Here is a 13,630-nt window from a genome sequence, read left to right on the forward strand (position 1 = left end):
TACTCAAGTATTTATGATTTCAGAGACTGTCAGAATTATGACGAATTTTGTTTTTTAAATTGCCAATGCAATTTTGATTGAAATTGCTTTGGTTTTATACTTACTAGAGGAGAATTTACATCTCGAGGATGTTACATCTTAACCTACGTTTTCAAATTTATTCAGAACTTTTAAAATGTCCCTCAATAAAGTATTATCATTATCCTCATACAGATTTAGCACAGTTCTTGTTATATTTGCCTATAGCTCTCTTTTAGATTTTGTAATTAAGAAAAGTGAGCCCTGGTGTCTGCTGCAAGTCTGCAATCTGACGTTTGTTACAGTGGCGGTTCAACTAATACTTCTTCCCCCAACACGTCTCTGAGAGCAAAGCCGTGGGCTGTTGGTTGTCACACTGAATTGCCAGCATCTGGCAGGGTGGCAGGCACTGGAGGGGGACTAGGAGGGGCCCCAATATGCGACCGTGAAAGCATAGGTGATATTACCCTGCTTCATCTTTCCCAGGAACCCATAACACTCTCTGGTTTTCCAGTGCTTCTTATGTGTTGTTTAGTATTTTCTGTTTTTTTCCCACTGCTTTTGTGTAGAGGTGCTTGGGAACGATGACAGGAAAACTGTGCTGCAGTCTTCTCTCTGAAACTGCAAAGTCTACATTTCCAACAAATCTGTGCATATTCATGCTTCTTTATACATAGCGTTTCCACAGCCTATGTTTTGACTTAAGCTGTTCCTTAAAATGCCTTCTGCAACTTTTGTCTTCCTGCAGGCTTATATTCAGAAAGTAGAGACCACCGACATGGTCGAGCTGGGCCAGAGACTGGTGGATTCTAAAAACTGCCTCGCCTTCCTCATCGAGTGCACAAACTTTTCTCCAGCAGACATTAGGCTCAATAATAATGTGTTTCAGTGGTATGGAAGAATGGATGAAATTTTTGATGAACATAGGAAAATCATTAAAGAGAAAACAGAACAATATCAAGAAGGCCTTAAGGTTGGCATCACAGATATTTTGAATTATTTTCATTTTCTGGAAATGCTTAAGTTTCAACTTATGTGGCATCATCAGCTCTGTCTCACACGTCAGATAGTTAAGCTTTCTCATGCCATCAATTTTAGAGGAAGATGGTATCCGTACTGGCTTGATATGTTATCATTTCTTGACTTTTCAAGGGTGAAAAATCCTAGTATACTGCCCTCAAGTGACCATTAATAAAAATAGTGTTTATCTTATACAGTTTATAGTACTTTTTTGAATTGCTTTCCTTATTTAACATCAAAGCTCTCTCAGCAAAGTGTGCCTTCACACACACTGAATCACCTAAGGCTTGTGCCCAGAGTCCTCACTCGAACATTCAATAACTCTCGCCTTCTCTGGTGTCCTACATAGACGACGGTTTGTGTTTTTCCCCTCGTCTGCTTGTCCAGTCTCGTCTACCTCCTCCACTCCTCATTCTTGACTTTTTGCTCACCCCGAGCAACTTTTAGACCCCTGGCCCCCTACACCTCTCCTCTCTCATGCGCATTCCCTCCATTTGCCAGCGAGCGCACCCCTGGCCCACTCACGGATTCTCACGCCAGCGACTCTCTCAGAATTCCTCTCGCCAGAGCTCAGCTCTGCTGCTTCTCTGCTTCCATTACACTGTGACGCATCTCCGTGGACTAACCACCCGATCGTGATGTTGTCCTTGTCCGGTGCGTCTCCCCCATGGACGGTCAGCCCTTTGATAGAGGCTGTTTCCTTGTTCCTTTCTCCCTTTACACCGTGGCCAGTGAGGTGTCCCACACACGGGAACAGTGGGAGCGCTCCAGGGCCGTGTCTGCATACATGATTTCATATATTCAGTTTCACCATATAAATGAAGCAGCTGAGGTTCCCAAAGTGAGGAGACTCGTGCCAGGTCAGCCAGGAGAGATGTCCCTTATAGCAAATCACGTTACGGCAAATGTGGTTAATTGACAGAACATGCTGGAAGACTAATTCACAGGCTTAACCAAAAACTTTTATTTTAAACAGTAGTCGGTGTTTCTGTTGTGCATTTAGGTCATTTCAGGTTTTTTTTTTTAAACCTGTAGAAAACATCATGAATCACAAATATTAGACACAGAAATTATAACAGATTCTTAGCAAACTGTTAGATGGCCCAGAATTATCTATACTTTACTATTCTGCAAACTTCCTATAATGTTGAGGAATTTCATCTTCTCATTGTCCTTCCCCCACTGCACCAGAACTATAAAATTTCCATGAACTAAAGAGGATACAAATCAGCCTAGATAATCCATAAAATAGAAAATCCATTTTTTAATAACTCAGATTTGACTTTTGAATATTTTCTTAAGAGCTCTATTTTTAGAGCCATTTAACTTAGAGTGCCTTACCAATGACAATTTTGTAATGAGCTTTTCTCATTAAAAACAAAAACAAAAACCACACACCTGTTTTATGTTGGAAAGTTAGAGTTTTTAGATTTTAAAATCCAGATATATTTGTCTTGCACATTTCCTGTGAAGAGAGTACATAGGACAAGAAAAATAACCTTGAAGTATTTTGTTTTAGCAACCAAAAATTGAAAAGATACTGAATATCAGAACATGATTAAAGAAAATCTGGGTTTTTTTCCAGTTGTTTGTAAATATGCCACAGATCTTAAAAAACTGGAGCTTTCTTTTAGCCTCATACTTGATTATTATGAATTTAAAAAAATTCTTATAAATCATTTGTCAGCACACATTCTTTAGCATACTAAAGAATAATACCGTTGTTTAATCCATTCTTATTTTACTGGTTAGAATATCTTAGATTGATAAAACAAAGTTAACTTTAATTCCTGAATTATAGGAAGCTTAATTCATTACTTTTAAATCCTGACTCTTAAAAATGCTGCATGTTTTAGATCCTTGTTCTCTTCCAGATGATTCCTCTCTTTTTGCCTGTGACAAAATAGAATAATAATTCTGATAATCTTTAAAAATACTTGAACTTTCTTGCAATGCCTAGGGGTTTTACCTTAAAAAAATCCTAACAACAAATATTGTTTGTACTAGTTACGGTGTGAACGGTTTGTGGAGGAATTGGAGAGTTATGCTAAACAGGCAGAAGAATTTTACTCCTTTGGAGACCTTCAGGATGTACAGCGATACCTGAAAAAGGCTCAAACACTGAATGGAAAGTTGGACTTAGCAGCAGACAAGGTATAATTCCAACATTTTTAAGAGGATGAATTAGTTCAAAAGAAAGAGCTTTGCGTTTGTATTGTACATTCACCTTTTAAAAATAGATTCAAATGAAAGCTCAAGTACCTTGAGAGAATAATATAAATGCTGCAAATATCACTATGCTCTACACCCATAACGAATATAACTCGATACGTTAACTATACTGGAATTAAACATTTTTGGAAATAATAAATGGTAAAAATAGATCTTATAGACACGCTTCGAGGAGAAGCTTGCTGCTTTCTTTTGGTAGTTATCTCAGTGGCCTTTGTCTTTTATTTGAAAGATAGAGTGATATTTCCATCTGCTTATTTTTTATTTTGCATCATTTAATCATTTATATCATGTGCTAGCACCTGCTTCCTCATTATAGTGTGCCCATCTTCATAGAAGGCGGTATAGATTTGGTGACTGCGTTTTGAAATTATGCCCATTATCTTCTCCCGTTGAGCCACTTTTCCCCTGATATTGCTATGTCAGAACTTGGGTTTCTCATTAGAAGAAGCTTGAGGTGGAAAAGCCATACCCTTTGCCGAAGGAGATGTTTGAGATTTTTAATTGCATTTTTTAACAAAAAGGGGAAATATGAAAACAGACCATATTATGATGCTTTCCCATTTTTCTTACATCAAAGGATTTTTGTATCTTATTAGTTCAGATAATTAAATAGTTTATAACAGTCACTGAAGTCTGAACACATGTAGAGAAAACAGAAGCTGTAGATTTTAGAATTCTGTGGCCACTTAAATTTTGGGTAACCTGCATAGTTTATAAACCTAATTCACACTTTTCAAATCTACAGATTTCTCCTTTAAACCACCCACAGTTTCACAAACTTCACTACTAAACAAAGAGGAAATTAGTGCTTTCTTTGCCTCTTTTTTTTTTTTTTTTTAAGATTGTATTTATTGGAGAGAGAGTGAGCATGAGTGAGGGCGGGACAATGGGGGAGGAGAGCAGAGAGAGAGGAGGGAGCAGGCTCCCTGCTGAGCAAAGAGCCCGATGTGGGTCTCCATCCCAGGACCCTGAGATCATGGCCTGAGCGGAAGGCAGAGGCTTAACCCACTGAGCCCCCCAGGCGCCCCTTCTTTGCTTCTTCTTATCCCACACACGTCTTCAAGACCAGCTCTGGTTGTATCTTCTCTACATAAGCACCCATTCACCATGATCTCCTGCCTCGGAGTGATAGCGTTTTTAGTATATACTATTCATGTATATTAAAGAGATACTACTCTAAGACACCTCTTCTATCGCCTCATATTATTGTTGAACAATTGTAATTCCACTTACTACATATGCATGTCTATTTCCTGATATATACCACCTCCTTAGTGTTGGTATTTTGCAATATACTACTTTTCCCCTCTGTTTTCCACAGTACCTGATACAATGCTGTGTGTATTAAAAGTCCTTAAGTTCTAGTCAATTAATAAATCATGGTATAACTTCAATATATCTGGATGGATAGAGACTTCTTTAAATATATACCATTACTATTTTAACTAACTTAACCAGATACTATTCTCTGGAAAATGTTATAAAAAAGAATAGGATCGATTACTGCTCAGTAATTCTCGATTATGGCCTAATTTCGTTTTTACTTTGGGGCTTATTGAGAGCTTGGGGCCACTTTTGATAAAAATATTTTCAAAAAATTAATTTTGAGTATCATTCACTTCTAGAATAACATACCTTATACCTGTCATTCCAGATCGAGCAATTTAATGCTGAGGAAGAGGCGTTTGGTTGGCTACCGTCAATATACCCTCAACGTAAAAAAATCCAGGATGGGCTGAACCCTTACCTCCGTCTCTATGAAACTGCTGTGGAATTTAGCAACAAATACCGAGGATGGACTGAAGGACCGTATCATAAGGTGAATCCCGACCAAGTAGAAATAGATGTTGGAAATTACTGGAGAGGACTGTATAAGCTGGAAAAAACCTTCCATGATTCTCCAAATGCATTGGCAATGACAAAAAAAGTAAGAGCAAAGGTAGAAGATTTCAAGCAGCACATTCCTCTGATTCAAGTGATCTGTAATCCTGGCTTGCGCCCCCGGCACTGGGAGGCCATGTCCAACATTGTTGGCTTCCCACTGCAGCCGGCAGACGACTCCACTGTCTTCACTTTTTTAGACATGGATTTGGAACCGTATCTGGATAGGTTTGAAGGGATTAGTGAAGCAGCTAGCAAAGAGTATTCTCTTGAAAAGGCCATGGACAAGATGACTAACGAGTGGGACGCAATGGAATTTGTGATTCTTCCTTATAGAGAAAGCGGGACATTTATTTTGTCATCGGTTGATGAAATCCAGATGTTGTTGGACGACCACATTATTAAAACACAAACTATGCGAGGCTCTCCTTTCATTAAGCCTTATGAAAAACAAATAAGGTAAAGTAATATTTACATGACAATGTTTAGGTTGGGTGACCATAATCGTCACTTATCTGTACTATACAGTTCTTTTTGCAAATTGATTCTGCCCTTCATACTTAATATTTTAAATGGTTGATTGGAAGGAGTGATAACCTTTTTTGCATTTGGAATAGTACTTACTCCTTTGTTATTACCAAGGTAGTGGACAATAGGCCTCTGGATATTCACTTTTATTGTGTCTAGTCTGATCTTATACATTGAACTCAAAAATAATTTCACATCTCTACACATAGCTCATAGGACATCTAAACCATGACACTGAAGATAATGTCATTTTCCAAATACACTAATTAGGTTATTGTAGATTATTCCTGAACGCCTATTGTAATTTTCACTTCTGTGGTAAGTGCCGAAGTATGAACGCTGCGACTACAGCCTGAGGTTTCAGGCCTCGGACACAGATGCTTAAACTAAATCCTTATCCTGTCTGTTTCTTTCAATTTTTGTGATTTCTGTGAAGAAGTTTATATTTGCCTTAAAAAAGTCCAAATCCGACTACCATCTTCAATGGGAATTTGTTTGACGAGGGAAAGCCAACTGCTTGGCAGTGTCTGCCTCTGGTCACTGTTGTGTTACCCTAACCCTGGGTGTGCTCTGCCTTTGGCCTCGTCCCTCGGCTGCTGTGCCTCCTGCCTTGCTTACTCGAATGTGCTCATGGAGAGTAAATTTTTTAGCCACTCTGAAAGTGGTCTAACCGGATGCTACTTTTATGGGCTACCCATGAGATCAGGGATTAGATGGAGAAAGGGAAGAACGGCGGGAGTCCGAGGCATTTGTTTCCTCTTGTGAAGAGACGTTAAATTCACTGACAGATGCTGAAGTCATTTTAGAAGAGTGGAAATGCCTGGTGACTTTTAGGATTTCCATTTACAGGGCTTGGTTTTAACAGTCTAAAATTGCAGGTCACTAATTATAAATGGTGCGTAATGTATTAAACTGCACATAAAGCTCTCCCATCTGTAAGGTCTGTTGCCGCTGACCGATCATCCTTCTGAATGGCTATGTAGACTCTTGTAGCATAGTGGCTGCAGTGATCTGGGTTCAAATCTGGCTCTATCATTTATTAGTGGGTGGACCTCAACCGGGTATTTCTATGTGCCTTGTCTCCCCACTGGTAAACAGATACACTAGGCCTTATGGATTATGGTGAGGAGGGAGCAAATACGTACAGAGACCTTACACTTGTGCTGATAAAATAGTAAGTTTTAAAAAACATAAGTTTAGAGTGTAATTATAATATTTATTCTTGAGGACATCTTGTCGTTATTTTTGTTCTCCATATTTAGAAATGAACTGATCACTATTGTAGATTAAAAATGCTTCCTTCTCATGAATGACACAGTATTATACTTTAGATTATGCAGATTTTTCTTCAAATGCCACTTAGATCTTCTGAATTGAAATATTGTGTTCTGGAAATAAAGCCTTTATAGGCCCAAATTAAAAAAAAAAAAGAAGAACGTTAAAGGAAATGAATCTTGGATGTAACTACTTTTCCTACGAAGTTCAGAGTGTCCTTCACTAAGAACAGCATTACTGTCTCCAGAATCTCACTTCTCAGTTGGTACCCCCTAGCCATGGAATTGATTTGCAGAAAGGTTCAGTGCTGTGGCATATACAGAATCCAGCCCATTTGTAGATAGGTATATCTGAACATGTGTATCCATATAGACATAAATGTGGGTGCTAAACAGACCTTGTAGAACAAATTTAGCGATGTTTTGTCAAAAGCAGGAACGGCAGCGCTGCATACGGGACTGACAATTCCAGGGATCATGTTGAGTTTTGTCATCTGAAACGTTGCTTGATTTTCTGTTGATCCATTGTGTTTTGCTTCTCAGAGAATGGGAGAGCAAGCTCCTGCTCCTTCAGGAAATTCTGGATGAATGGCTCAAAGTCCAAGCCACATGGCTGTATTTGGAGCCCATTTTCAGTTCTCCAGACATTATGTCTCAAATGCCTGAGGAAGGAAGACGATTTACAACTGTGGATAAAACGTGGAGAGATATAATGAAAAGTGTTATGCAAGTAGGTGAAAATCTCTGAGAATGTAATTATTTGGTTGAAGTGACAAGATTTTTGTTTTGGAAATAATCCAAATAAGTCATTTTCTTCCCCCCCACATACCTTCCTCTTTCAGATATTATTTTAGAATCCTAAGAGGAAGAAATATAAACCGAGTAGATATTTTGTCCTGACTGCTTCTTGAGGTTCAAAGTAGTTTGCATTATTTAATGACCTGTGGTTCTATTAGTGGTTCCTCCAGGATGCTCTGGCAAGAAGACACTGGTCCACAGCACTTGATGTCCTCTCTAGTCTTGGCCCCTTGTTATGAGCGGAACCACCGCTGAAACTGCACTATCGTGGAAACCTGCCAGCATGTCACTCCATCAATAAGTTCTCTTTAGGTATCTTTAAAAAAATGAGTTGTAAAGATAAATGTAAAGAGACCAGTAAACACGAACAAAACACAATCAATCAAAACACAAATACTGAACTGACAATTCAAGGATGGAATTTGTTTCCCAAACTAGAAACCTGAAAAAGATACCTTTTTTTTTTTGTTGAATGCTTTACAGGCATGGTTTTGTATGTTACTAGGAAGTTAACATTAAAATAGAAGAAATCTTAGTTATTAAATTATATTCATTAAATGAATGTAAATTTCTCCATTGGTCTTTTGATCAAATATAATATTGGACGGTAGGATGAGTATTATCTTAATATTTTCCTACCTTAAAAATAGAAATACACATATTTTTATTATTTAAACTTTGCAAGTTGTGACTATAACCCTAAATATGGATAATACTATATCAACACCAGCTATATGATTTGCTAGGAAAAATAAAAGATAGACATGGATTTAATGTTTACTTCATTTTATACAGTAATACTTGAAACACAACTCCGTATAAACCAAATTTTTATAAAATTAATCACACTGGAATGTTATATTTAAAGGACCTTTGATGAGTCACTTTGTAATACATTTAATCATCTTTAATTTATTTTAAAAGTTTAGCCTTTCATATGTCATTTCCTTGCAAAAGGGCACAACCCTTACAGCACATACACATTTTCAACCGGAAAAAGGATCAAGTAGAATTTTTTTGGTTGCCCAAAAAAAGCAAACAGTAGATGCTTGTATTTTCCTAGTTAAGAAAATTAAAAAAAAAAAAATACATTCTTTTTTTGGGTATTTGATCAAAATACTTTTCAAAACCCCATTTTGCTAAGGAAATTTTATAGTTATTTTAGTACCTAGAAAAAGGGCAGCTATGCTGAACTAGTAAATTAAGGAAACAGATCTTCATTTCTGTCAAACTGCTGAATTAGAAAACAAACACGGGCACCTGGGGGGCAGAGTCGGTTGAGCGTCTGACTCTTGGTTTCACCTCAGGTCATGATCTCAGGGTTATGGGATTGAGCCCCACTTTGGGTTCCATGATCATTGTGTAGTCTCTGTAAAGATTCTCTCTCCCTCTCCCTCTGCCCCTTTGTCCCCTCTCTAAAATAAATAAACCTCAAAAAACAAACAAGTACACCTGAAACTAATAAAACTCTGTATATTAAAAGAAAAACAGACAAAACAGAACAAATATTGCTTACTCTTATTGCGAAATAAGCAGTTTCCTTTGGGTGACACTTCTTTACTCATGCTGTAATACCTGATTGTCTTCCTGAACTGTCTTTACATTTTCTTTTTCTCCATATATTAGTATTCAGGACAGCTTTTGTCCATACTCTCCAAAGCTTTGAAAATAAATCTTAGTCCATATTTTCTCAGAAAGGCTAATGAGATGACCTGTGTAGTAGAGACATCATTGGATTAAGTGTTTGATACAAAAAACCATCACTTTCCATGTGAAGGATTCCTAAGAAATGTTCTTTTAGAGCTAAGCAAGAGAAAAGACTTGGAAGTTAAATAAAGAACGTGGAAGATAATTCCATGTCTTGAAGCCTGCTGCCAAAGATCCTGTCTCACTAGGAGAGGCTCCATTATTGACCTCTCAATCTAATTCCAGAATTTTTCAATCACTATTACGAGAGTTTTGCCTATGAAGAGTTAGCTATACCTGCTGCAAAACCTCAGTTTCACGTTCTACCGAGAGTTCGTCTCCTTTGCGCAGGGCAGGGAAAGCGGAGGTTCCCGTACGTTGGAGAGATTGGGGGGTCGCCCTTCCACACTACTTCTCTCCTTCCTGGGCTTATTGCGCGGCGCTGGGACAAAGGGAAAGAAGTAAGGCGGGGAGAGAGATCGGAAAGAGGGGGAGAAAGAGAGCATTTACTGGTATCACTGACCAGCCAAACCGGCTGCCCTTTTCGTTGGTGGTCAGAAGGTGGCCAGCCTCCTGTCAGTGGGGTCCGGGCACTCATCGTACCTTTACTTTTGGTTACCCCAACTGGTCTAGCTTTTTGATACGTTGTGGACATGCGGCGTTCGCTGATTGACTCAGTATGGATGGGTGAAGCTCCCGACGAGCTCTGTCTGGGAACAGATTCTATCTTGAGCATCTCTTCCAGGCTTGAGCATCCTCTGAGCTATTTGGCTGCACCTTCAACCTGACTTTCCAGTGGTGGCTACGGCCCCAGGTGTTCCGTGAGTGTGTATTTCTAAGTCTGTTGCCCTTAAATTCATCTGGGGCTTGCAGAAAGGTGGGATCTGCCTTCAGTACCTCGTGGTAGCCGTGAGCACATGGTCTGTGCCTCCCCTTCACCTGGTCCTTCTACCACAACATCTCCCGCGGTTCTTTTCCTGCTCCGGTCGCACTGGAGCAGACTTTCAGTTGAGGTAGATGTCGCTTCCTCTCTTTGCAGACACTTGAAAACATTTCAAGAGATTCTCTTGGAGTCAGGAATGGAAGCCAGTTAACTGCCTCCTATTTGGAGGTGAACGAAGTGTATAATCTTTCTTCACGTATACTGTGCTCACTCCCAAGCTTGACTTCTGACCTTTACAAGTCTTTATTTGTCGTCCATATGGGCAGAAGGCACTCTTGAGCTTCTCCCCAAAACTTTTCCTCTTAGTGCACATAAATACCGTTCCCCTGGTTGCTCAGGCGAAAAACTTAGGAGTCAATTCTGGTTTTCTTCCTTTCTCTTTGCTGTAGTAAATACGATCACTTCGCACCACACCATCTCCCTCCTTTCTAGTGAGCTGGAAGGCTAAAAACCACCTCCCTCAGACTCTCTAGCATCTAGTTTGGGGCAGTGAATGAGATGTAGACAGATATAAACACTCACTTGGGATTTGGAAAGCATATGTGAAACAGCAGACATCTTGTTGACATTTTAGCTATTCCTGCTGTCAGGCAAGATCATGAGCACATGACTTCTTTTTTTTTCTTCTTTTCCAGCAAGAATTCAGTGTCTGGTCATCAGTTTTATAGGTGTTTAGAGGCAGTGCTGATGGTGGCTTTCTAAGCCCTGGATTCACAGCCACCATAGTGAGTCCTCAAATGCAGTAGTGCCATTGCTGGTATCCTTTTGTCCTGATTGGGGCAGGGGCAGAGCTCGGAGCATGCTCCCTCAGACTTTCTAATGATTTTGTAATCACTTCTTTCCCTATGTTAAGTGTCTTTTTTTTTTTTTTTTTTTTTTTTTTTTTTTTGCTTAATGTACCTAGAAGGATTCTATTTTGCCTTAAATGTATGAACACCTCAAAGATGGAACGAGGATTGTTTATATGGCCTAGTTTATATGGCCTAGATGGTTTATATGGCCTAGTTGAGGATGGTGAGAATGTAGTTATCATTTGAAGATGGAACCCTGGAACTATCTGGCATGCAGTACAGAAATCACTTGAATTATGCTCTTGGTCTCCTGGAATGAAGTCTGTTTTATAGGTAACACTCTGGTGGACCAGGTGGCTGCTGGAATCAGTCAGTTTGGTAGGAATTTGAGAAAAAAAATATATGAGATGGGCTGAATTCTTTTCAAAGCACTGGAGAAATTAAAGAATGATTTGGCTTAACTCAGAATTTGAAGCTCTACTCAAGGCGTAGTCAGAAGACTAAGGAGCTACGGTGACTGCCCTCAAAGAGCCTCTTATTTTGCCCAGCTACACGTTTGATGTAGCCAAAAATGAGTGATAGAGTCTAATTCAGTGGGTTGGAGAATTACAATGTAATTTAATTTGTAGGCTTGCCAGATCTATTATGTAAAAGAGATCACTTACCGAGAAAGAGTAGGATGATGAGAACTGGAAATGGGGACATTTGGGTTGCTTGGATCGACCCCAGGTAGTCTGGCCCCCCTATCACTGAGCCTCCCTTGCCAGAAGCCTTGGAAGAAACCTGAAAGATACGCAAGACACTGTACCCCAAGGTCCAAACTTTTAGCTGGGAGAAATAAGTTGAGTTTTAAATTCTGGTTCATATAAACAATGTGAATCCACATTTTGTCTCCTAGTATTTAAAAGGTTTAATGAGTATCTTATAAGTATGTAAATCACCCAGTGGATTGTCCCTTGAGCTGCTGAGAGTAGTGATACTTGTGAAGCAGAAGAAGACCCGTACGTTTGTAAAATTATTCCTTTAACAACAACAAAAATATATATGACAGTCAATCATTCTTTTTCTTCCCCTCCAGGAGACAGAGAGTAATGAAAGTGTCAAGGGAGTCATACAAAGTTTCAAATTTCTAGTAGCTTCCTATTAGAACGTCTTACTGTTATGTCGTGAGAACACAGCTAGTAAGCTCCATCCTGGTGCCCCACGGAGGCCTCTACTTCCCTTGAGTTGCCCTGTGTGTCTACAGGCTCGCCTCATCCGTGTTTGCTCGCGTGTCAGCAAATGCCTACTGCGGAGCTAGATTTTTGGCACAACTTAAAGGGACTTAAAGCCAGTTTCATTTTACAATGATGAATAGTTTTCCTGAAGAGTGGCAGATTATAAACTGTTCCCTTTAACTCCATGAAACTGCGGGAGCGGAGTAGCTCCTCCTTCCTTCCATCCACCCACCCGCCCCACCCCCAGGAGCATCCGTCTGTCTGTCTGTCTCTTCAACAGACAGTGATGGAAGAGAAAATAAAGGTGGTTCCATGTCCATGTGCTTTCTATGCTCATGCCATATTAGGGGCTTCCAGTATTTTCTGTAGTTTGGTCCTTGTAACAGCTGTGGAAGAGCGCTCTTATTCCCATTTTAGAGATAAGAAAACAGATTCTGGTGAGGTAAGTCACCCAAGGCCACACAGCTGATAAGTAGCCTTGGGATGTAGGAACCAGGTCTGCGCTGTCCTTCAGCTGATGCAACCTTTGTTATGGTCCCCTTCTCACAGGAAGGAAGTGAAGGTTCTTTAGTTTCCAGTCATGAGCTGATTCTTTATTTTTGAAGTCCGCACACAAAGGTGCAGAGATCATTGCCATTGCTCATACAGAGCTCCTACGGTTTTTTCTCATTGAGCTAATCTAAGTAGGTTTGACCTCAGGAATCCAATAAAAATTTTTTACTTAAACGTTAAGTGCTTCCAGAGGTATTTCTTCTGTAATTGTAAGATTTGGGGAAAGAAATATGACCTGTTGTTGTAAATAGTGGAATTTTTCTTTAGCTTTCAAACCTAAGATCCAAGATAGCAATATTGCAATAAGGTCTTTGGCTGAGAATGAAACAAATGTTGTTAATTTGTGAGAGTTTTTCACATTTACTAGCAACTTTCAGCTCTTTGTTTGTTTTGTTTTGTTTCCAACAAGGAAAGGCACATGTTACCAGAAGGTGGCACTCTGAGAACATCATTTTGGTTTTCGTTTTTAGGAGTACCAGAGTACTCCTCTATGCTTTCTTGATTGGATGAATTGCACATTTAAATTATGATCTGAGTCTTTGTCATGCTTCTTTTTACATGCGTTTTTTAAAAATGCTGTTTAAACATAAAACTGTTAGGAAAGAAAATGTCATTTTAAAATTATCTCTTTAAAGAGAATAGAATGATCTGTTATATATTTCATAGGAACCTGTTTTATTGAGAAAA

At 39.2% G+C, this 13,630-nt stretch overlaps 1 protein-coding gene across 2 annotated transcripts in view; it reads left to right on the forward strand.

The window, feature by feature from the left end:
- The window catches only part of DNAH7 (dynein axonemal heavy chain 7), a 249,692-nt gene that overhangs the window by 63,859 nt on the left and 172,203 nt on the right, over window positions 1–13,630 (forward strand). For both annotated transcript variants that reach the window (XM_082689009.1, XM_082689010.1), the window contains 4 exons: window positions 767–991; window positions 3,046–3,192; window positions 4,928–5,613; window positions 7,500–7,686. In XM_082689009.1, the coding sequence (XP_082545135.1) occupies window positions 767–991; window positions 3,046–3,192; window positions 4,928–5,613; window positions 7,500–7,686 (1,245 nt within the window). The remainder of the gene's footprint in view (window positions 1–766; window positions 992–3,045; window positions 3,193–4,927; window positions 5,614–7,499; window positions 7,687–13,630) is intronic.

This window comes from Mustela nivalis (assembly GCF_964662115.1).
Source record: "Mustela nivalis genome assembly, chromosome: 11".
In the NCBI taxonomy this organism is placed as follows: Eukaryota; Metazoa; Chordata; class Mammalia; order Carnivora; family Mustelidae; genus Mustela; species Mustela nivalis.